This window comes from Lithobates pipiens, unplaced genomic scaffold (assembly GCF_037356315.1).
Source record: "Lithobates pipiens isolate NorthernLeopardFrog02 unplaced genomic scaffold, aLitPip1_a1.2 Scaffold_6, whole genome shotgun sequence".
In the NCBI taxonomy this organism is placed as follows: Eukaryota; Metazoa; Chordata; class Amphibia; order Anura; family Ranidae; genus Lithobates; species Lithobates pipiens.
In genome coordinates, this window is record NW_027507881.1 from 434,257 (window position 1) to 460,700 (window position 26,444).

Genomic DNA, 26,444 nt, shown 5'->3' on the forward strand with positions numbered 1-26,444 from the left:
GAAAATGGCCATAAAGGGGAACGACAAAACAAATTATTCAAAATTATACAGGTGTAAATACAAGTGAAATAATGAGTGCAACGGATATATACACTGTGTCAAATTTCAAAACATGCCAAGATTTGCAAAGTAGAAGTAGAAAAAATAAAAATAAAAATAAGAATAAAGATTAAGTCCAGAATGTGAAAAAATCTTGCGGTGACTAATCAGATGTGAATAAGGGTTAAAAATGAAATAAAGATTTAATGGTGAAAAAAGTCTTCTGTGTATAGAAGAGGAGTGGAGGGAGTGACTTTTCTATCCATTCGCAGTTGACGTCTGCTCCAGATGACGTCTGAGTGATGAAACGCGTAGGGCGTGGCCAGATACGTACACCTCCAGTGCAAACGGCGTGTTAGCCGAGCGGATGTTCCGAACGCTTTTTTCAGCAATACAATACGTGTTTTATCGTACTAAATGTGAGTACTTTTAAGGTTGTTTCAAATAAACTGAGTTTCAAACATACTACACCATGGATAGTCCTCTTTTCTCTCACATGTAAAACGAGGTACAACATCCCCACGGAGGAACGAGGGATCTCCCCAGCATCACAGCAGAGACAGCCCAAGAAGCGACACAGTGGCTTATACTGTGGAGGCTGATCCACCCCGGACGGGGTCATATCTCTGGTGAGAGCAAATTTCATAAACGTTCACTGCGAACGGATAGAAAAGTCACTCCCTCCACTCCTCTTCTATACACAGAAGACTTTTTTCACCATTAAATCTTTATTTCATTTTTAACCCTTATTCCATTGGACTTTCACATCTGATTAGTCACCGCAAGATTTTTTCACATTCTGGACTTAATCTTTATTCTTATTTTTATTTTTATTTTTTCTACTTCTACTTTGCAAATCTTGGCATGTTTTGAAATTTGACACAGTGTATATATTCGTTGCACTCATTATTTCACTTGTATTCACACCTGTATAATTTTGAATAATTTGTTTTGTCGTTCCCCTTTATGGCCATTTTCTTGATTTTGTAAACCAAGTTACTTGGTTGCGCCATAATCACAGTCACAGGCACTTTAAGTATTTTTTGCATTTCACTATTGAATATTGATCCATGGTATTTTAGTAACATAGTACTAATTATTTATCCATTTATCTCAGCTATCTAATTTATTTAATTTATTGTGGATTTTATATCCTTATTTTAATTTATTAACCAGCACGCTGGAAAATTTACATTCACTTTGTATTCACTATTTAATATTGATTGATTCTTAGCACTATATCATTTATTGATTTTATAACTTAGTTCATCTAGTTCTATTCGGGATTTGAAATTATTAGCCAGCAAGCTGGAAAATTTGTACATTTTTACGATATCCATATTTAGTGAGTTTAATAAGGTATAGCGCCATTTCTATTTTCTTTTTCTTACCTTTCTCACTGTTCCATCCATTTGGATGGAAACAAAATAGAGGCTGCTCTTACCTACATCACATTATATATACTCTCTGTATAACAAACACCATAGCGCATCCTATCCCTTTATTTTTATTAACATCCCTGTCCATGCCTGCTGAACCACGAGTCAGCGGTAATATGCCCCTTACTGCTGACCGCCCTGTCCAGCGAGGCAAGGACATTGCCTTCCACATGCCGGTAGAGAGCCGGAATCGCCTTCCGTGAGAAAAAGTGGCGTTTGGGGACCTGCCACTGAGGAACCACACATTGTACAAACTCATGGAAGGGGGCTGAGTCTACCAACTGAAAAGGCAGCAGTTGAAGTGATAGCAATTTAGTCAAGCTAGCATTCAACCGCTGGGCATGTGGATGGCTGGGAGTGAACTTCTTTTGACGGTCCAGCAGCTGGGGCAGGGAAATTTGCCTGCTATAATCGGACGTGGGTGTACTACTAGCAGAGTGCTGGAAGCACTTGGCTGTGACACACCTAATTCTACACCTTCATTCCTCTCAGAGCAGGTTTCAGAGAGGACTGAAGGTCTAGTGGGGTTGGAGATCCCAGCTGATGAGGAGCAAGGAGAGGTCCGCTTTGTTCTTTGGTGTGTGTTGTAAGGATTAAGGTATATGTTGAAACAAAATGGTTGACCTTATGTCTTATATTTTTCTATCCTTCTCTGTAAAATCCACACTCGTCATCTATTGTCACGTACTCATCAAGAAGAGGCCGCATCAGCCCTAAAAAGCAGTCTACGCCCAGAAGATTGTCTTATCAGCTGATAACACCCGGAGAATTGTCTTTACTTTGAAAATGTTGTTTTTTTTACATTTGCTGATGTTTGCCCTTTTCTGTCTATAAAAGATGTAATAAAGAAGCCTCAGAGCCACAGTCAGTCAGAGACAGTCAGAGTTAACGACGGACTTCTGAGCAGAAATACTGAATAATATCTCTGTGTCTCTTTGCTTGGATAAGAACTCTAACTAACAATTGGGAAACGGTAACATAACCTGACAAATAGGTGACTTGTTGAGGTCACACCTAACATTTCTGGCGCCGCGAATAGGGACTCGCTGAAGAAACTACAAGAGGCGAACGAACATAAGGACGGAACGAAATGGCTGGGCACATCAAAGAACCACAGACAAATCCTGCGCAGGTAAGAAAAGCTTTATTTTCTTATAAACTCTGTGCTTCTTAGATTTGTGCCCACCTGATCTGTCTGAATTGTTCTTCAGGTAAAAACCAACCTCTGTAGTAAGCGGGTCTTGAACTTAATATTTTGGCTTATGTTACCGTTGTTTCTTGTCTGTCTACTTGTCATCTGTCTGTTGTGAATGAGATAAGCCCTGTTTGTATGGTGTGAATTGAAACATATATCATCCCAATGGGTAACGGAATGCGCCCTTAACTCGTAAGAGTACTTTGGGGGTCCGACACTTAAGTTTGATATACGCTTTTTGATTCATGAGCCTAAAAACGGGTTGAAAGTATAAGTCCTGACTGCCTCGATAAAGCAGGAATAAGAAACGAATGCTGAGAGATTCCATGGTAATGGGAAGGGAAATAAGGTCTCCACAAAGTCCCGGAGACCTAGTCATATGTGTTTGGCCACCAAAAGGGAATGCTTGTATATGTTGTAGCTGTCAGTCTGGTCATAATATTTGTCAGTTGGCTAGCATATAAGGTAATTCGATTTCAGAAATCTCATCCAGGAGAGGTTTTTAGTATTTTGGCACCCTAGGAGGAGAAGGCAACGAGACACTTAGTAAGTGATCCAAACGCCACCTAGGCAGGACTGTCAAAATGGGCCAGACACATGGTAAACCCCAGGAGGAATCTCAGAAATGTTATGCTGTTAAAGACATAATTACAATGTTGTATGGGAAGGATAAGGCACAGGGCACAAATAGGATTCTCAAGAAATTGGGGATGGATGGAGAAAATGGATTAAGTGTAGAAGGTTGGGAAGAAATAAAGAAAGACAGACAGGGAGAGATATTGCAGAACAGATGGGTATCACAAATACAATGTTTAATTAAGGTTTCCAACAGGGCTGAAGAGGAGGGATGGGAGTATTGTCAGGAAAAGGGTGGATGGGATATGAAGGTCCGACACAAAAGTCTTCCTTCTGCTCCCGGCGATAGGGTAAATACGGAAGGTACTCCACCTCCTTATAACACTACCACACCAGGTAGCGAAAGACCAAAACTTTATCCTTCCTTAAGAGGAAGAGGATGGGTATGCCGAGTATGCGGTATCCAGAACCCAGACTGGGCACAGGAATGTGTACATTGCGGCGCTCAAAGACCAGAGCCCGTAGCTCCAGTCCATAGTCGGACTAGGGTAATACAAGTAAATAATCCAAATGCGGGTCAAGCAGGACAGCCACCTACAGTGACCCGACAAGTCGTTCTGAGGACATGGACACCTTGGTCGGCTGACACTCTTATGGCATTAATACAGAATGCTCCTGATCCCGTAGCAAAACCTGCCGCATTCTGTAGATTCGTGACACAATTACTAGACACACATGAAGCAACTTGGCAAGATGGGGAAGATTTGTGTAGACATAAAATGACACTAACGATGTTTAATCAATTTATGAATGAAATTGCTCCACTTAGACCACAAGGGGATCCAGCGGCAGATCCGCCAGGAATACACCCTCGTCATATAGACTCTAGACCCCTGTTTATTGCTCAGTTACGAGAATTTTGCCAAGGGAAACAGCAGGAAAGGGGTTCGACAGCGCCCATAAAACAGGCCCCAGGTCAGACTGTTACAGAATTTTACCTCAACATGGAAAGCATGATGGCTGACGAAGGTCTAGATTTAGCCTTACCCGTCACCATTAGGGCTTTCAATCGACAGTTTATGGAAGGACTAGTACCCCAAATAGGTGACAAACTGAAGGCATGTACTCCCAAATGGAGAGCCATACGGGACAGAGGAACATTGTTGCAGAAAGCACAAGGCATAGAGGCTGATTTAGCAGAAACTAAACCCAGAAGGACACCGGGAGTTAACACTGTTGCCCGGGTCAATGAAGGAGGGAATTCCTCCCGTAAACCTCTTACCTGTTATTACTGCAACAAGGTGGGACATATAAAAAGAGACTGTAGGAAAAGGATAAAAGACGAACAGGAAGGAAACACGGACAGAGACACGAGGGACTACAGACAGAGGCGTACCAATGATAGGGACGATCCGACCGCATGACTTGCCCCAGTCCTAGCTGAATCAGAGAACAAAATGCTCCACATGTTGATGAAGGTGGAAGGTAAACATATTCCTTGTTTGGTTGACACAGGAGCGTCACGCAGTCTGTTGTCTGATTCAGTAGTCCCTCCACACATGACGTCCCGTGACACCATACCCATAAGTGGTTATGACGGTCTTTTGTCCGATGCCCCACTGACTAAACCTTAAAAAGGTAAAAATAGGGAGAATGGCAACCACCTGACACTTGTGTATTGTTGCAATATGTAGATGACCTATTGTTATGTTGTCCGGATAACGATACTTGTTTAAAAGCCACTCTCTCATTGTTACAATTCCTGGCTGAAAAAGGGTGCAAGGTGAATAGAACTAAGTTACAGGTATGTCAGAAAAAGGTTGTCTTTTTGGGCCACTGTATATCCCAGGGTACTCGACACCTCACTGAAGACCGAGTCCAGGCCATAAGACAAATGAACATCCCACGCAACTTTAAGCAACTTCGTATGTTTCTGGGAATGGTATCATATTGTAGACAATGGATACCACATGCCAGTTCTCTGATGCAGCCATTATATGATTGCTTGAAAATAGTACCCTATGTACTCACAGAAGCAGGTCATGAATCTTTTAGCACCTTAAAAAGGTTACTAATTTCGGCACCTGCGATCGGGATCCCTGATTATACCAAAACATTTCATTTGTACATTGCTGAAATCACGGGACACGCAACAGGGGTGTTGACACAACAACACATCAAACAAAGGCCGGTAGCATACTTCTCGGCGGCTCTCGATCCTGTCTCTAGAGGATCACCGTCCTGTGTACGAGCAGTTGCAGCAGTGTCAATTATCATTGACAAATCCTCAGAAATTGTCTTAGACAATCCTGTAGTGGTACATACCACACATGACATACACGCCATCTTGTCACAGGTCCAACCAAAACACATATCAATGGCAAGGCAGCTGCGTCTACAATGCACTTTGCTCCTACCCCCCAATGTTACCTTTCAGCGATGCACTTCTTTTAACTTAGCACAGCTTTTACCATTACAGACAGATTTGACAGGGGGGAGTAATGATGATAATGGTGTAGATACAGCACAAGATACTCAGGATTCTGACACACTTTCATTTCATGACATAACATCTGATGAACACGATTGTTTCCAACTTATGGAACAAGAAACCACGGGGTTCCCACATGTCACAGACATACCCATTGCAAATGCAGAACACACACTGTACATAGATGGTAGTAGATTTGCCGATGACAAAGGTAAATATCACACAGGTTATGCTGTGGTAACGGACACACAGGTAATTGAGGCAAAGTCACTACCAGCACACATGTCGGCACAAGAAGCGGAACTAACCGCTCTAGAGAAAGCCCTAGAACACTTGGAGGGACAAGAAGGGAACATTTACACTGATTCCGCATACGCCTACGGTGTGGCACATGATTATGGCCACATATGGAAAGCTAGAGGTTACCTTACAGCAGCAGGCACACCTGTTAAACATGGTGAAGGAATCAAAAGAGTCCTGAACAATCTTCAAAAGGTTATAAGAGTAGCCATCATGAAGATAGCGGCACACACGAGCGCAAAAACAACTGAGGCAAAAGGAAACGCATTTGCAGATTTAACTGCAAAGAAGGCAGCTCTAGGGGAAGTAAGCCCTGAGACCTTAGCCACGGTACAGGTGAGTATGCCCGAAACCACATGGCAGCAGCTAATGGAACTACAGGAACAAGCAGGGGCTATTGAGAAGGACCGTTGGGTTAAGGAGGGAGCTGCACCAAGCCTTGACAATGTATGGAGAGAAGGAGACAAAATATGTCTACCCGGTTCTCTATACCCAGCAATGGCAGCGGCTGTTCACTTACCCACTCATGTCAGCTCCAATTCTATGTATAGGATTGTAAGCCAAGGATGGCTAGCCCCTGGATTCAGTAGTACTGCAAGGAACTACTGTGCTGCATGCCAAATCTGTCTGATTAATAACCCAGGACAGAGAGTGAAAACCCCACGTAAACATCAGGTCCGGGCTCAATATCCCTTTCAGAGACTGCAGATTGACTACATACAAATGCCTAAGAGCGGCCCCTTTGAATTTGTTCTCGTGTGCATCTGCCTATTTTCAGGCTGGCCGAAAGTTATCTTGTGAAATCAGCTACGGCAAAAGCCACCGCCAAGAAACTGATTACTGAGCTGATACCTAGGTTTGGTCTCCCAGAAACAATAGAATCAGATAGGGGGACACATTTCACGGGAGAAATAATGCAAAATGTGATGGCAATGTTAGGGGTTCAACAAAGTTTTCATACTCCTTACCATCCACAGAGTTCAGGATCAGTAGAAAGAGTAAATGGTACAATCAAGCTGAAAATACAAAAAGCTATGCAAGAGTTAAATAAACCATGGCCTGAGTGCCTAGCTTTAGCTTTGTTCTCTATTAGGTACACCCCAACAGGAAAAACAGGGTTATCCCCATATGAAATACTGTTTGGAAGTGCACCTAGATTAGGTTTATATTTTCCTCAAAGTATGCAATTACAATGTGATAGTTTAACTACGTATGTAATACAGTTGCAACAGCGTCTGACTAAAATCCACAAGAGTGTGTATTCTTCTCTTCCAGACCCTAATTCTGTCACAGGTACTCACGATCTACAACCAGGAGACTATGTGTATGTAAAGAAACATACCAGAAAGACACTGGAACCAAGGTTTGAAGGTCCTTTCCAGGTGCTATTGATTACAGCAACCTCAGTGAAATTGGAAGGGAAACCTACCTGGATCCACGCTTCTCATTGTAAAAAGGAGCCAGTTGGCAAATGACAACATGTATCTTTTTATTGTTTCAGTAATTCTGGCTAATAGTTTGGTTACCTCACAGAATAAAATATACAAGGATGAAGGATTTTCTAAAAAAATGTTATTACTGAAGTTTAAATATGCTTATGCTCAGAAGTCAGGATATGAGAAATGTTGGATTTGTAGCAAATTACACCCCAGCACAGCAAGTATACCACTGATGGCAGTTCCTATAAACTATACTGATCTTGCTAACAGTAGCATTAACAATTAGAATTACATGAATTAGCAATTGAAAGTATGAGTGCAGCACTGACAGGACTCTGTGAAACTACTGAGGACTATGAGTGCTGTACTTGGATACATAACACCAGCATTGAGGTACCTGATTATTATGACATCATTGCACAACACCGTACGGAAGTAAAGAATTTACAAGAGAAGGCCCGAAATATTGGTCGCGACTGGGATCCGTTTGGTGGAACTTTTAGTTTCTCAGGGTTATTCTCTTGGGTTAAGAAGGCAGCAATGACGATTATAGTGGTGCTCTTATTCGTATTTTTCTTTTATGCATGCTTTAAGTTGTTCATGTGCTTTTGCAAGAAAGCCAAGGTAAATGATGCGGAAAAGATGGAACTTTTGTGAAGATAGGTAGATTTAGATCCTTGACATCACCCATCTGTCAGAAAAGCCACTCTTCCTGAATTTTAGATGTTGGTACTGTCCAGGGGGATGGGTGTATACCCCTCTGACAACTCGCGGTCAGGGAGAGTACTCTGGATATAGGCCGACTAGAACTTGTTCAGGTGGACCCAGGGCAAGAGGAAGGGGTGATGTCAAAGGGGGAAATGTAAGGATTAAGGTATATGTTGAAACAAAATGGTTGACCTTATGTCTTATATTTTTCTATCCTTCTCTGTAAAATCCACACTCGTCATCTATTGTCACGTACTCATCAAGAAGAGGCCGCATCAGCCCTAAAAAGCAGTCTACGCCCAGAAGATTGTCTTATCAGCTGATAACACCCGGAGAATTGTCTTTACTTTGAAAATGTTGTTTTTTTTACATTTGCTGATGTTTGCCCTTTTCTGTCTATAAAAGATGTAATAAAGAAGCCTCAGAGCCACAGTCAGTCAGAGACAGTCAGAGTTAACGACGGACTTCTGAGCAGAAATACTGAATAATATCTCTGTGTCTCTTTGCTTGGATAAGAACTCTAACTAACAATTGGGAAACGGTAACATAACCTGACAAATAGGTGACTTGTTGAGGTCACACCTAACAGTGTCTTTGAGGTACACTTGCCAACGAGCTGCATGGCAGGTCAACATATGTCTGGTCAAGCATGTGGTGCCCAAGCGGCTGATATTTTAGCCACGCGAGATACGCTTGAGACGTATGTTGCAAATAGCAGCGGTGCAATCTGATGCACTCGTCTCAAAAAAGGACCACACCAAAGAACTTTTAGAATAACGCGATGAGGCAGCGCCCTGCACAGGCGGAGCTCTGCGGTGTGATTCAGTCGGTGTGCTGCCCCTAAGCTGGCCCCCGCAGGGCATCCTGCCTCGTTGGACATGTGCCTCCTCCTCCTCTCTCCTACCAGGCACCCACGTGGAGTCAGTGCCCTCATCATCCCCTCCCTCTTCATCACTGGAGCAAACCTGGCAGTATGCTGCAGCTTGTGGAACATGACTGCCAGATTGCTGTCCTTATTGAGCATCTCCTCTCTCTGCGCTAATGCTACTGCATTCCTCTAGCTGAGTATCATCATCAGAGCCTACAAAACACTGGGCATCCTCCTGGAGCATGTACCCAACACTGTGCTCAAAGAGTTCAGGGGACTCCTCAGGAGGACGTGGTGGGTCTAGGGAAGGAGTCACTGATGATGATATTGAGACGAGGGAAGACGATGCGTTGGCAGCTGCTTTGCTAGTACCCTGAGCCTGGGTGAGAGAGGATAAGGAGGATGAAGAGGGCTTGGTCATCCACTCTACCAAGTCTTCGGCATGATGCGGCTCAATGCGTCCAGCTGCCGAAAATAAGGACAAGCATGTCCCATGGCCACGTGGTGATGACGATGCACCGCGTCCACGACCAGCACTGTTGTCTCTAGACACAGAGCCTGCTTGCCCTCTTTTATCGTCTTGTGCCTGTCTGCCTCTCCTTGTTGGCCTTCCAGACATGGTAATGGCCTGAAGGGAGATGGGAAAACCAGCAATTGGGTAGTGTATATTGTGCTGGAAGCACACAACACCCACTAACTCCTGCAGATGCCTTTATTATAGAACAGGAATTAAAGGGTAGATACCAGTGTATACTGTGCTGTGCTGGAGGCACACAACACCAACTAACTCCTGCAGATGGCAGATGGCTCAATTAGAGAAGAGCTATATAGGTGGATATAATGGTGTATACTGCGGTCAGGGCACGCAGACAACACCCACAATCTCCTACAGCTGACTGAAAGCTCTATTACAGAAGAGCAATATAGCTAGCTATATACCCTGTTTCCCCTAAAATAAGACCTAGCGTGATTGTCGGTGTTGGCTGCAATATAAGCCCTACCACCCAAATAAGCCCTACTCTGTTTCCTCAAAAATAAGGATAGGGCTTTTATTGCAGCTATCACCGACAATCACACTAGGTCTTATTTTAGGGGAAACAGGGTAGGTAGATATAATGGTGTATACTGTGGGCACGCAGACAACACCCACAATCTCCTACAGCTGACTGAAAGCTCTATTACAGAAGAGCAATATAGATAGCTATATAGGTGGATATAATGGTGTATACTGCGGTCAGGGCACGCAGACAACACCCACAAACTCCTGCAGATTGCTAAAAGCTCAATTACAGAAGAGCAAGAACGCTAAATCGGCCGATAACGAACGGTGTATACTGTGTTGAAGGTACACAGAGAACACCCACTAACTCCTACAGACGCCAACACACTACACAAGGCCGCCACGCCTATGCCTGTGGCCTGTGGCCAATCATGGCTCTCCTCACTGCCGGCGCTGTAATTGGCCAAGCATGCGGGGTCACAGTGCATGCTTGGCCAATCATGAGCCAGCAATGCACTGCGATGGCACAGTGCATTGTGGGCCGTGAGCGCTACATGAATATGGCGCGAACGGTCCATAACGTTCGGTATTCGCCGAACGTACGAACAGCTGATGTTCAAGTCAAACGTATGTTCGACTCGAACGCGAAGCTCATCCCTAGTCCTGATGTATCGATGGCCTCATTTCTTGAGTCCCTAAAATGACAGGACAATACCCCCCAAATGATTCACATTATGTTCTAGAAAGCCATATCATTGCTGGTATTGTGAAGGACCTGGAGCACCCAGAGGGACACAATGATTCCATACACATAACTTTCCATTGCCAAGGGTGTTTTAAAGAGACAGTGGGGTTGATTTAAATCTAAAACTAGAGCGTGCAAAATCAGGTGGAGCTGTGCACAGTAGCCAATCAGCTTCTATCTTTAGCTTGTTCAATTAAGCTAAAACAAAAACAAAAAACCTGGAAGCTGATTGGTTTCTGTGCTGAGCTTCACCAGAATTTGCCCTCTCCAGTTTTAGTAAATCAGCCCCATTGCTAAACAGGACCTGGGACTACTTGCTGTACTTTGTACCCCAAAAAATATGTTTCAATTGTTTTGCCACAAACCACAGTCTTTTTTTTTTTTCCTCAATATTTTTTTTATTGAAAGATTTGATACATTACAAGGTATGCATAGTCATATTAGAAGTATGTATGTAACTCATAAACAAGTATTGTGTACGATAGTTATTAATTGTTTTACAAATCAAACCTATACAACTATAGTTACAGTGCATTATTCAGTAGAAGAGAATCATTTCCCATAGGTGTTGGAAGCTGTAGGTGGTCAGCCGACCAAATAAGGTGTGATGAGGGATGAGGTAGATTATATGAACCCGCACACCCTGTTCGGTGCTAAACTGTGCCAGAGCGGGTACATCCCCTCCCCCTCTGAGGGTAAGCATCCTAGGAATGCATCTAAAACAGCTTAATCAGTTTGAGCAGTAAGTAACATAAAAGAACATGGAACTGTAAATGAGAACACTATGTAAGAGTTATCTATCAGGGCTGAGGACGGAGGATCTCGATAATTCCCTGGAAACTAGTCCAATTAATCCATGGTTGCCATAATTTCTGATAATGTAAGTTGCTTTTGTTTCGTAGTGCTAATATAGTTTCATGTGAGAAGTGTACGTGGATGGTTTGTACCACTTCACTTATTGTGGGGGGTTCGGGGTTTTTCCATTTTCTAGTAATACTGAGTCTGGCTGATAGTAGGATATGGAGTATTATATTTCTCATTGGAATAGGGTATTGCTCTATTTCTAGGGATAACAATGCTAGTGAGGGTCTCATGGGTATTGTGAGTTGTGTTATATCTGATAATAAGCTGAATATCAAAGTCCAAAATTGTGTCATTTTGGGGCAGTTCCAGAAAATATGTAGCATATCTCATTTCTGTCCACATAGTCTCCAGCAGGAGTTGTCAGAATTTATGTTGAATTTGGCTAATTTATCAGGAGTGAGATACCAACGGTATATTCGTTTAATTGCTAGCTTCCAAAGAGTTGAGCAGCAAGTGGTTTTGTATGTGGACTTGCAGGCCTTTTCCCAAGTGTCTACTGTGAATGATTGACCCAAGTCTGATTCCCATCTAAGTAGTGGAGCGGATTTGATAAAAATGTTTTTGTTCTGTAGTAGGATGCAGAACAACGTTATCCCTTTTTGGTGCAGTGCAGGGGTTCTAAGATAGTTCCAGGCCACTTGGGAGATTTTGCATGACCAACTTTTGAGCGAGGTAATACAATGTTTGGTATGTATGTACAAAAATATGTCAGCATTTGGGAGATAAAATTCTTTCTGTAAAGTGGGGAATGGTTTGATTTTGTCCATGTGGAGCAAATATGATATGTATGTAACGCCCTTTTCCTTCCATTTTGAATAGGATGTAAATTGCATTAGGTTCTGTAATGTTTCTAATGCCGCGTACACACGGTCAAACTGTTTGACGTACTTAGTCCATCATACAATCCGACGGACAATCCGGCGTACTTTCCACTGAACGGACTTGACCACACACGGATACCCAAACATTCCGACGAAAGCTTGCGCGATGACGTACAGCACGTACGACGGGACTAGAAATAGGAAGTCCAAGACACAGCAAAGCACCCTTTGGGCTCCTTCTGCTGACTTTGCGTTAGTAGAAGTTTGGTTAGAGATGATTCGCGCTTTTCAGACTTCAGTTTAATTTGTCCGTTTTCTGCGGCGCAGTCTACCTGTGAGGTTTGTATCTGTCTTTCGGTACGCGTGGATCAGTTGGTACCTGTTGTTAGGCGCTTCTGGTCCGCTCGTTTCTGGGTTTCAGATCGTTCTTCATAGGTCTGGCTGTTCTTCAGTGTGTTCAGTTAAGCTTGTTTGTCCAGCCGACCGTTTCAAAGCCATGGAGAGTGGACGTACTCGTTCGCAAGTTCGTGCTATATGGGGGCTTGGTGTTGGGGTTAATACTTTGACCCGAGCCCAGTCTGTGAACAGGGCGAGGAGCAGTTCATGGACAAAGAATTGGTTGCGCCATATGCCTTTACTCCGTGAGATCAGTGAGAATAATCCTGATGATTTCAGGAATTATCTCAGGATGACGGACCCCGTTTTTCACCGTCTGCTGGCTTTGCTGACCCCTTATATCAGCAGGCAGGATACCTGCATGCGGCAAGCCATCACTCCGGAGCAGAGGCTCGTCGCCACGTTGCGCTACTTGGCGACAGGGAGAAGCCTTCAGGACCTCAAGTTCTCTACAGGCATCTCCCCCCAGGCTCTGGGGATCATTATTCCAGAGACCTGTTCTGCCATTATTCGGGTCCTGCAGAAGGAATATATGAAGGTAAGTTTGTTCTTTAATATTGCATTATATGCATTGTATGTTTGTATTAATTTCATCATGACTTTTAATATCCATGACAGGAATATGCTGTGAATGTCCCCTTTATATGAATACATGCAATTGTTTTTTTGATGTATTTTTTTTTTTTTTTGTGTCATTTTTTTTATAGCTTTTACCTTTTTGTGTCCCTCGTGCATATTTGCTTTCAGTAACGTCCCCAGCATGCAATCCTGGGCCCCTATACACCCACAGCCGAGACTGTTTTTCTCTAATTCATATTGTCAGCTCCATTGTACTGTTTTACTGCCCCCCACCCTTTTGGAATTGGTTTCAGGGATTGTATACTCATTAATTAGGCCCCCACCCCACTCAAATTGGTTTCAGGGATTGTATACTCATTAATTAGGCCCCCACCCCACTCAAATGGGTTTCAGGGATTGTATACTCATTAATTAGGCCCCCACCCCACTTAAATTGGTTTCAGGGATTGTATACTCATTAATTAGGCCCCCACCCCACTCAAATTGGTTTCAGGGATTGTATACTCATTAATTAGGCCCCCACCCCACTCAAATTGGTTTCAGGGATTGTATACTCATTAATTAGGCCCCCACCCCACTCAAATTGGTTTCAGGGATTGTATACTCATTAATTAGGCCCCCACCTCACTCACCCACATAACTTATGTCCCCTGGTCCATCAGAGGGCTGAGTAATCTGGGAATTGGGCCGTCAATTTTTTTTTTGCTGCAAAACATTTTCAATATTTATGTTTAACTGCTGTTCCAAAATGTTTTTGAGTTTTATTTGTTATGAATTGTTTTTATTTAATGACTAATTATTTTTTTTACCTGTGTTTGACTCCCCAGTTTCCTTCCACGCCACAGGAATGGCAGACTGTGGCTTCCCAGTTCGCTGCCCGTTGGGACTTTCCCAACTGTGGAGGGGCGATCGACGGGAAACATGTGCGGATTGTGCCCCCACCCCATTCGGGGTCCTACTACTGGAATTATAAGGGGTTCCATAGTGTGGTGTTAATGGCGGTGGTGTCAGCACAATATGACTTTCTCTATGTGGATGTGGGGAAGAACGGCCGGATGTCTGACGGAGGAGTCTTTAGGCAGACCGAGTTCTGCCACCGTCTCATCACTGGTGGCCTGGACTTGCCACCAGATGCTGATAATGTGGAGGGTCTACCTTTGGTTTTTATCGCTGATGAAGCGTTCGGTCTGAGTGACCATTTGATGAAGCCCTTCCCCCAAAGGACCCTCACCCCGGAGAGGAGGGTTTTTAATTACCGGTTCCGTCTGTTTTTGACAGCAATAAACTAGGCAGAGTACAAACTGAACTATGTCATTCTCTGCTGCTGCATTTTACACAACTTTTTAAGAAAACATTCTGGAACCCATTACCTGCAGCCAATTGGGCCTGAGGCCGGACTAATGCCAGAACTCACAGGGCTGGATCATGCCCATCCTGGCTTAGCCCCCCAAACAGCACGTGAGGTGCGTGACCAGTATGTCACCTATTTTAATGGTAGGGGGGCTATTCCAATGCCAGCTGAGCAATAAAGATTTCCTTTTCTTCAAATATCTATTGTCTGATCAAATTTTTAAGTTTGGTTCTTGTTTGCTTTTCAAGGTGGTTGTCTCCTACATTCTCCTAATTCAAGGATATGCAATTGGCAGACCTGCAGCTGGTGCAAAACTACAAGTCCATCATGCCTCTGGGTCTCATGCTTGTAGCTGTCAGTCTTGCTATGCTTCATGGGACTTTTAGTTATTTAACAGCTGGATTTCCACTAATTGCATATTCCTGTCATAGTGCATTTGTATTGCAAAGTGTTTTTTTTTTTTTTTTTCCCAATAGGAAATAAGGTCCTTTGTCACAGAAAACACAAAATTACTTCCCAAAAAGGTATTGAGTATTGAAAGGAGGAGACACACACACACACATATCTTTTTAGAAAAGTTTTAATAGTGCACATTGAAACAAGTGCCTTTTTTTTTTCATTTGTTTTTTTGGTAAACAATATAGATTTTTTGTAGTAAACAATATCTTATTTTGCTAATTTGTTGGTAAACAATATAGATTTTTTGTAGTAAACAATATATATATATATATATATATATATATATATATATATATATATATATATATATATATATTGTGATAGAGCGAGGCTCTGTCCCTGTGAAATTGGAGGAAAGAGGGATCTCCAACCCTGTATCCAGGTCTTGGTGATAACGAGCAGGGTGTGTGCCCAGCTGCACACAGCCCATATAACGAAGGGGCTGTTGGGAATGGAGTGTGAGGGATGGTGGAGTGGAGTAGCTTGAAGCTGTGTGCATGTCCAAAGAGCCCAAAGCTGTGTGCGTTGACGGGTTGAAGCTGTGTGCGTTCAAAGAGACCAAAGCTGTGTGCGTTGAAGGGTTGAAGCTGTGTGCGTCCAAGGAGTCCAAAGCTGTGTGTTAAAGGGCTTGAAGCTGTGTGCGTCCAAGCAGTTTGGTGGACGGAGCAAGTACCTATAGCAGCACTACTGCTGAAGAGTAGCCAGGTGGGCTAGCATTTTCATTTGGATTTTTTGTGTATTTAATATAAGCTTGGACCCCTGCGTGGGATTTCTGGATGGACTAATATTTTGTTTTCTTATAATAAACGTGGGCTACCAGGCCCTTAACCATAAACGCCTGCCTGATGTGAACTAAAAAATGCATCTACCAATTGAGCTAAACACCCCAATGTTACAAGTGGTGGAGAATGCGGGCACAAGATGGTGGAATCCGGGTCCTTGCCCTACAGTAAGTTCAAGTCAGGAACTATTGGCTGTGTGTGGAAGTGCAGCCAGGCAAAAGGCATTGCGTGTTGCAGGTGGTGTACCTGTGAATGAAAAGTCAATTTTTTTTTCTTTTCTTGCTATGAAATGTGTTTGTGTGCATGAGACAGCACAATCAGTGTGTGCAATGTGCAGGTGAGGAAAGCTTGCATGAAGAGAAAAGCAACTTGCTTTAAAAGAGACACTTTCATTTTCCTGGACTGTTTAAAGTTGTTCTGGAGTCTCTAAGTATGGGGCGGTCAAAGCTCCTAAAAGAGGTCAGGTTTGCTGAAATGAGAGACAGAGCTCTGTGGTTGGAGGGGTTGTTACCGCCCGAACGAGCCCCATACATACCTGATCAGAGTGTATCAAGGAGAAAAAGGACTGGGGTTGTCCCTAGCAACACTGGTGCAATGAGTGCACAGGTGACTGCTGTTATGGAGAGTCCACCAGCATTTGAATCTGCAGTGGATTGGTGCAAGCGGCATTTAGCAGCACTGAACCAAGCTACAGAGGAAAGGAAGCCAATCCTCAGTGCAAGGGGAAAGCTGCTGGATGTCCATAACTGGAAGAGGGCTGTTGTTGCCCCTGGCAAAGCTAATGCAGTTAAAACAGCTAATGTGAAAGATGTGAATGTGTCACAGCATGAGAAGGGATCCAGCAGAGAGAAGCCCATGCTATATGCAAGGAGCGAGGCTGATCAAAGGCTGAGGATGAGAGTGGTTGCCCATAGCAACGCAGAGGAAGCCAGTCGGGCTATCTCTGTACCATGGGCTATGTCTAATAACGATCGTGGAAAGTGGCTTAAGGAGGGGCCAATTTATCATGTTGGAGAGAGCCAGCAAAGTTCTGCTGGGAGAGTGCGGTCTCCCATGGCAACCGGAGTGAAATTTATGCCTGAAAGGAGCTGCAGTAGAGGTTTGGTTCAGCGTCCCCACAAAGAGGCCTGTGCATTCCGGCCAGCTGGGAATCACCAGGAGAGAATCGCTTTGGAAAAAAATCGTCCAGTACCATGCCGGGAATGTGGCCAGCTGGGGCATGGCATGTTTTCTTGCCCTAGGTTGTGGAATACGGCTGGAGATAATGTTGCTGAGAAAGTTTTGTCTGTAGGCCCAGATTCCGGTGAAAATATGTTTGCAGTCACCCCTAGCAACAAGAAGTTTCCTGTTGTGCCTGCAGGGGGTGCTAAACGGTGGGAGATGCCTGCTGTAGTTTCATCCCATGGCCACCAGGAGGAGTTGGCCAGTAAAAGTGCAGCAGAGGACTGGTGCATAAGACGACGTACTCAAATGAAGATGGTGACACCAACTACTGCGGTGGGTAAGACTGTCTTTAATGAAATGATGGCTGGAACTGCTGATTTCATGTATAAAAAGGACTGGTTACGAGACTGTCCATGATGATGTGAGAGTGACCCCAGTTAGTGGGGCCACTGAATGTGCACTTGAGAATGACTTTTCCCTATATAGTGGGAATGCAAGGGTTAAAATCCAAATAGAACCTGTGTTGATGACTAAAAGTGTTGTGTCTAATGACTATCAGGCTCAAGTTGACCATGGGCTAGGACAGCCTAAAAATGCGAAAATTGCTATAAGTGTTACTGTTAATGAAAAGTTTAATGCTGTTGGGAAAACTTTTGCTCTAAAAGAACCTGGGGTTAGCAAAAATGGGCCATTGCCTGTAGCAACTGGTGGTAAGACAGCACAGTTGTCCACAGGAATCTCCAGGGAACTTCATGTATTGGAGTCAGAGGTTGCCCTGGACAACTGCGATGTCACTCTGGTGGGACAGAATGGAACTGTACCGTGTAATGGTAATGTGTTAGTGCAAGCTGCTAGTACTAAAAATGTGCAGGTAAATGGTAGATTAACACAACCTGTGAAAAATGCAAAAGTGTGTGAGGCTTATGAAATGCAAGCAGAGAAAGGTGGTGAATATGGGGTATTGCAACCTGTGCTACCACAGTCTGACATAATTTACAATGACTGGTGTAATGAGTCTGCAACTAAGCCAGTCTGTTCTTATGTGTCTCCTTGGGCAGAAGGATCGGTGCTGAGGAGTACCGCAGAAGGGAGCTCACATACAATAGATTGGGATAGTTGGAGCAAAAATCTTATCTCCCTGATAGATAAGGCTTTTATGCACAAAAATAAGGTGGACACGGTTTCTGCTGGGCCAGCAGGAGGGGCTGCAGAACAGCCTGTACCTGAGGGCGCGGTGGCTGCTGCAGGGGTTAACCCTGGTGAGCAGGATGAACCAAATAAGGGCACAGCAGAGACATTGTCCGTGACCCACAAAACTGAGGTTGGCATGGAGTGTCAACGTGACGTCACTGGTAATGTTCTGGAGCAGTTCACTGATGCTGAGCCTGAGAAGTTGGGTATGAGTCCAGCAATTGACAGCGCTCTGGTGGAGCACCAGGCTGTGTTTACCTCCAGCTGCGAGAAGGTTCCGTTAACCGTCGCAACTTTTCAAGTCTCAGCAAGTGAGTCTCTCTGTATCCCCAGTGTCATGAAAATCCCCAGGAAGGACTTAGGTCTGGAGTCAAGGGCCTGGTTTATAACCGAAGCATTAAAAGAGATGCTTGAACTTTGGGATGTACAGCCAATCTATACTAGTGTGTCTCCTCCACAGTCTGATGGTCTGGTATTGCGGAGTACCACTAGGTGGAACACTGTATGGCAGGCTGTACAGAGCAAAGCCAAACGGGACAGGAATGGTTTATTCCTAAATTTGCTACTTTTGTTAAAAGTTGCTGCTACGTATGCTGCTGGACTACGTGCAGAAGAAATATTTGAGACAGACTTTGGAGAAGTTGAAAATAAGCCTAAAATGTCTGTGGTTACACCTCCTAACAGTCAGATGGGAAGCATTTCTGCTGCTATGGTCCAGTGTGGTGCTGGTCAGTTGGTGAAGGGCGTGTATACTGCACCAGTAGAAAAACCACATGAGGTGGAAGGGCCATGTGTGGACCTGAAAGCAGCAGAGATCCTGACCAGGGCTCAAACAAAGGTGGTTAAAGAGACTGGGGTCCCCAGTCCAGTGCTTGGTTTAGGTGACAAACCTAATAAGGTCCCCGGGACAGGGGAATGGGCAAGGAGCGTGGTAAAAATTGTATGTGGATCAGACGAGAGCTGGCCTGTTCCGGTGGATAAAAATACAGATGGCATCAGAACAGGTCAAGTGATAGGACAGCTGCCTGCAGAGTGGGTGAACCCAGGGGAGGTGGCGTCCTGTGAGGTTTCTGTGGGTGATGGCGGCCCTCTGGTATGTGTGCCCTCTGCAGACTCTGCCCTAGCAAATTTTGAAAAAAAAGGCATTGGTGACATGTGCAACATTGAGAGGTCTAATGTTGGTTTGAATATGTCTGTCAATGATGAACCAAATAATGTGTTAATGGTACATGATAATGTGGTGTCCAAAGGTACAGGTAAACCTGGTAATCAATTAGTGACTGCTGAGTCAGGTACCAGAAATAAGAGGTGGGTTTCCGTTCTAAACACTATAGAAATAGGCCCCCTACAGTCTCAGAACAGTACTGCTGAGAAAGTTTTGGGGAAACCTGGGAACCTGAAGCGTGGAGGCAGAAGGGTTGGTAGAAAGACCAACGGGAACCCATTAAGATTTCAGGAGAGGAAGTGCTTATGGAAATGCACTCGGAAGAAAAGTTGGGAAGGTTGCATCAAAGCTCATAGCAGAGTGACAGTAAGGCTTAGAGGGAGACACCAAAGGAGGCATGAGGCATTGGGTAGAGTTCCCCGTTAGGAGAAGCGAGGTTGGACAGGAGTGTACTTCTGTAAATGGTATCTGGCACAGAGGTGCCAAAAGTAACTTGGGGGTTCCGCCCTCTGGGTCGAAACAAAGGGGGGGAATGTTCCGGGAAGCCCATCCGGAAAAAGGTTGGGCCTACGTGGCTGACAGCCAGCACAGAGGTGTCCCAACCATCATGATGGGTGCTGGTGTTCCTCCCTCCGGATCGAAACAAAGGGGGGGGGATATGTGACAGAGCGAGGCTCTGTCCCTGTAAAATTGGAGGAAAGAGGGATCTCCAACCCTGTGTCCAGATCTTGGTGATAACAAACAGGGTGTGTGCCCAGCTGCACACAGGCCATATAATGAAGGGCTGTTGGGAATAGAGTGTGTAGGATGGTGGAGTGGAGTAGCTTGAAGCTGTGTGCGTCCAAAGAGCCCAAAGCTGTGTGCGTTGAAGGGTTGAAGCTGTGTGCATCCAAGGAGTCCAAAGCTGTGTGTTAAAGGGCTTGAAGCTGTGTGTGTCCAAGGAGCCTAAGACTGTGTGTATCCAAGCAGTTCGTTTGAGGGGCAAGTACTTATAGCAGCACTACTGCTGAAGAGTAGCCAGGTGGGCTAGCATTTTCGTTTGGATTTTTGTGTGTATTTAATTTAAGCTTGGACCCCTGCGTGGGATTACTGGATGGACTAATATTTTGTTTTTCTTATAATAAACGTGGGCTACCAGGCCCTTAACCATCAACGCCTGCCTGATGTGGACTAAAAAATGCATCTACCAATTGAGCTAAACACCCCAATGTCACAATATATATATATATATATATATATATATATATATATATATATATATATATATATATATATATATATATATATATATGTAAAAAATAACCAAGAGAACATTTCTATAGATAACAGTTTAAACATGTGTGAGTTTCAACTTAAAATCATATTTGAATTTAAGAGTTTTCCTGTAAAACATAAAATCTTGAACAAAATGGAGTCTATCTTGCTATCGTTCTTTACAGTGCTGGGATCTGTAGCCCCAAGAAGAGGACAGCTAGGCACTAGGACTTTACTACACAAACAAGGGGCCCATGGTCCCTGCCTGTAAAAGGTTTTTGCTACTCATCTGAATGAGCCTTTGTCAGATCATCCAAACAGTGCCAACTGGTTCTGGGAGTTGTAGTTCTACAAGCAAGATTTGTGCTGGAGGTAGAGGAGAAGTGTATATACAGAATGTATATAGGTGTGCCAATATATTTTCCTCAATTCAATTTAAAACAAATCACTAGACTGTTCTTTAGACTCAAGTGTTCCATGAAGATGTGCTGTGCCTAGCTGTGCAGGGTGGGGGATCCCTTTACACTTGTGGCTCCTTAGGGGGTGCACTTCATAATTTTCAATCAGCTGCTGCACCTGCAGGACTTTAATGGGGAAAGTGGGAGGGTCTGTATCCCTTTAGACGTGATTTCCCTTTGGGAGTATCTTACCAAAAATGAAATTTTTATTGCACAGGATGTACAAAATCCGATTTGTATCTGATTGATTTGTATTTGACTTCTGGGAAAATCAGTGAGCCAATCACACAAGCAGGAAATTACATTTCTGGGGGAGGGGTGTTCTGCACACCATCTGGGTAAAGAACACCTCTAGGTGGCCATATTGCATTTTACAGAACATTACAGAGCTGCAGATTGAAAGAAAAGGTCATATATTTGTATACGCTATATTATTATTATTTTTTTTCTCTTTTTTTTTATCATGAAAGTGGAATTGCCCTTTAAGTGCCTCTTCTCCGGAGTGAATACCTGTAATCTATCAGTCCTCATAGCTGAGATCCTCTGTCCTCCTTGTTCATTTTGTTGCCCTTTGTTGAACTCTTTCTATTTCATCAACATCTTTCCTGAGGATTGGTGACCAAAACTGAACTGTATATCCAAGATGAGGCTGAGCCAGTGTATTGTAAAGGGGGAGAATTATTCATTTATCTCTGGAACAATCGCATTCACAAAGCAAATTGTTTATAAACAGACCCATTCAAATGTATCTGATTATAAGTGATCAGCAAACAGGTCATCTCATCCTGATGGCATTCTGTAAATAAGATAAAACTAGATAAACAATTTATAATCAATAAAGTATTAAACATTCTATATACTTGTTACCTATAATCATTTCTGTGATTTCTTAAGCTGTCCCGCTATGTAAAAGAAGTCCAGTACAAGGATCCGAATGGCAAAGTCTTGATTTTTAATGATAAAGGAGAACTGCCCAGCCCAATGGAAATTATAAATTGGATTACAAGAATTAAAGGTGGAATAAATACCACTGATTGGATGATTGTGGGTCACTTTGATGGGTCCCTTTCAGAGGGTCAACAACTTACACTAAAACCAGAGCGAATATCATGGAAAGGAGACAAGGTGAGTTACACCGGGGAAGCTGATCCAGAACTTATACAAGAAACATACTAGTTTTGACCCTAAAGCCCATCTCCAGACAAATTATAACCCCCTCCCCCCATCCTGTTCATAGACGGCCAACATCTTCCCTGACTCATTCCATGGTGATTAGGTGAAGGTGTCAGGTCTAGATGTGTGGATATAAATGCCGGGATATGTTCCCATCACTCATTATAACTGAAGAAGTGGATAAACTACAAAACATCTTCTACATTACAGAACAAGTCCAGCTGAACGTGACTGACTACTATTACCTCCCCCCTCCTCATCACACAGACTGGGACATAGACATTTATAGAAGGACCCGACTCCTGTGCACAGAATGTAGCAAGGTCTCTGGCCTCCTTTGGTCTAATGAGAACCTCCAGGGCCAGAGATAGCTGACATCCTTCTGTATATGAACAAAACAAGGAATCTTTCGCACACTGGAACTCCAAATTAACTTGATGTCATCTTTATTGTCAAAAGGGTCAGACAGATACTAGCAATGGTAGACGTTTCACAAGCGATAGCTTGCTTGTTCACAACTAGGGATGAGCCGAACACCCCCCGGTTCGGTTCGCACCAGAACTTTCGAACGGACCCCAAATTCGAACGAACTTTAGAACCCCATTGAAGTCTATGGGTCTCGAACGTTCAAAATTAAAAGTGCTAATTTTAACGGCTAATATGCAAGATACTGTCCTAAAAAGGGTTTGGGGACCTGGCTCCTGCCCCAGGGGACATGGGTCAATGCCTAAAATGTTTTTAAAAATGGCCGTTTTGGCGGGAGCACTGATTTTAATGACGATTAAAGTGAAAAAAAAAGTGAAATATTCCTTTAAATATGGTGCCTGGGGGGTGTCTGTAGTATGCCTGTGAAGTGCCACGTGTTTCCCGTGTTTAGAACAGTCCCTGCACAAAATGACATTAAACGGAAATAACACCATTTAAAACTGCTTGCGGTTTTAATGTTATATCTGGTTCCTGCAATATGGTTGAAAATATGGTTGAAAATCATTGTAACATTGTAAGCCCTCAAAGTGACTCTTGGTGGGCGCTGGAGCGCCCTGCTGTGAACGATTATATCAAGAATTGTAATTACATGCCATTGTTGAACAGTGGTAGAAAAATTGACCTTTGGTGGTTGTGGTGGTGGTGCTGGTGCCACAACACTATAAGTCCTCACCGTTACTCTGGGTGGGCACAGGAAGGGGCCCTCCTGTGAAATATTATATCAAGAATTGTAATTACATGTCCCTGTTAAACAGGGGCAGAAAAATTGGGCTGATGGCATCAACCAGTACAGGCTTAAAACAGAACATGGTATTGGGTGGCATTGTCAAGGACCTGGCTTTAATGGTTGTGTCAGAATTCTTGTATGTTTTTAAAGAATGGTGTCTAAATCATGTTATTGTTATGATCTTTTAACTAATAAAGCTGTGACCATAATACTCCAATGAAAATAATTTGTGCCATAGTGTATTATTTATGAGGTTTAATGTGTTTGGTTTTATTCAGTGGCGGCTGGTGTTAAAATTTTTTAGGGGGGCGCAAACAAACTTTAAAAAAAAAAATTTGAAAAAAAACCCATCAAACGCAGCCACTTTGCCATCAAAGGCTGCCACTGTGCCATCAAACACAGCCAGTTGGGTAGTGTATATTGTGCTAGAGGCACACAACACCCACTAACTCCTGCAGATGCCTTTATTATAGAACAAATTTCAGCTGTCGGTGCTCTCGCATTTTGAATGACAATTATGCAGTCATGCAACACTGTACCCATATGAAATTTGTGTCCTTTTTTCACACAAATAGAGCTATCTTTTGGTGGTATTTAATCACCGCTGGGTTTTTTTATTTTTTGTGCTATAAATGAGAAAAACTGAAAATTCTGTTAAAAAAAATGCATTTTCTCTGTTTCTGATACAAAATTTTGCAAATAATTTTTCTTCATAAATTTTGCTACATATCTTTGGTAAAAAAGTAACCCACTACACAACAGCAAGATCGAAAATCGCCGATCGGTGTGTACTGCGTTGAAGGTACACAGAACACCCACTAACTCCTGCAGATGCCTTTATTATAGAACAGCAGAGATAAAGGGGTATATACAGATGTATACTGTGCTGTGCTGGAGGCACACACAACTTCCAATAACTCCTGCAGATGGCAAGTGGGCTCAAATAGAGAACAGCTATGTAGGTGGATATAGCGGTATGTACTGGGTACAGAGCACGCAAACAACACGCACTATCTCCTAACACTACTGACTGCAAGCTCTATTATAAAAGATAGATCACTAGCTATATAGGTGAGGTGAATATAGCGGTGTATACTGCGGTCAGGGCACGCAGACAACAACCACTACACAACAGCAAGATCGAAAATCGTCCGAAAACGATCGGTGTGTACTGTGTTGAAAGTACACAGAACACCCAATGCTTCAGACGCCAACACACTACACAAGGCCGCCGCGCTGGCGACCTTATATAGTGTGGGGCGTGCACTACACAGCCTGAGCTATGATTGGCCACAAGCATCCTGCCTGTGGCCAATCATGGCTCTCCTCGCTGCTGGCGCTGCGATTGGCCAAGCATGCGGAGTCACAGTGCATGCTTGGCCAATCATGAGCCAGCAATGCACTGCGCCATCGCAGTGCATTGTGGGCCTTGAGCGCCACACGAATTTGGCGCAAACGGACCAAAATGTTTGGACTTCGCCGAACGGACGAACAGCCAATGTTCGAGTCGAGCGTATGTTCGACTCGAACACGAAGCTCATCCCTATTCACAACCAATGTAACACAGGCAGGTCTTTTAAGGGAGTCCGCCCCAAATTGTGATACACTCAAATACACACCTGGTTCTCAGGCCGGATTCACACCTATGGCATTTTTACTGCTTTTTGCATTTTGCAGATTTGCTTTACAGAACGTGTTCCATAGGAAACCATGTTAAATGGACTGTAGTGCAAATCTGAAAAATGCAAACAAGCACTAAAACTGCCATAGGTGTGAATACAGCCTAATAGTGCCACATACAAACAACATTTCAACCAACATTTTAAAAGCATTGCAACGTTTAAAACCTATACATATGTCTAAACAAATGCACACAAAAACAGTAACAGTCATAATAAAAAAAAAAAAAAAAAGTATATATATATATATATATATATGTATATATATATATATATATATATATATATATATATATATATATATATATATATATATATATATATATATAAAAGCTTGCAGTCATTTACCAAAAATGTAATCACAAGCAAATCATGAAAAAGGAGAAAAGTAAAGAAAAGGACAATAAAGCCTAGAAAAAAGACACAACAGTGTCCAAATCCAGACTTATATTTGCCCAAAAAGTGTTAACCCAAAACACACCTATTCATTGAATACATGCATGCAAAATGTCTATGCACACATGATAAACATTTATAGGAGTGTATATAAATAGATGTATAAAGCCAAATCTTGTTGGGTATTACAAGTTTAGAACCAAACCTTGTTCAGCTGAACTAAACCTCAATGTATTCGGACTATTGATGTGAAAAACGCATGGAGCTGACCGGTGATGAAAAAATAGCCATTGAAAGTCAAATCTGCGAAGGACATAAGGACAAAAGGAACATTGTAACAAAAAGCAACGGATTCCAGTGTAAAAAATTAACATCCAAATGTGCAAATCGCAACAGTTACAAAGTAATGGAAAAAGATATGGAATAGATGTATATATACATGCATGTGTGAAATTATTCACATGCACTGCATGTATATATATGCGTGTATTTGTGTGTATTTTTTTTATTATTATTATTATTATGACTGTTACTGTTTTTGTGTGCATTTGTTTAGACGTATATCTATATCTAGCTATATAGATATATATATATATGTGTTTTAAACGTTGCAATGTTTTTAAAATGTTGGTTGAAATGTTGTTTGTAGCCAGATGTGTTTTTGGAGTATACCAATCCCCCAGACTCCCTTAAAAGATC

The 26,444-nt window shown here is 43.0% G+C and overlaps 1 protein-coding gene across 1 annotated transcript in view; it reads left to right on the forward strand.

The window, feature by feature from the left end:
* The window catches only part of LOC143958238 (vomeronasal type-2 receptor 26-like), an 84,597-nt gene that overhangs the window by 32,018 nt on the left and 26,135 nt on the right, over window positions 1-26,444 (forward strand). The window contains exon 4 of the mRNA XM_077467755.1: window positions 22,179-22,409. Coding sequence (XP_077323881.1) covers window positions 22,179-22,409 — 231 coding nt within the window. The remainder of the gene's footprint in view (window positions 1-22,178; window positions 22,410-26,444) is intronic.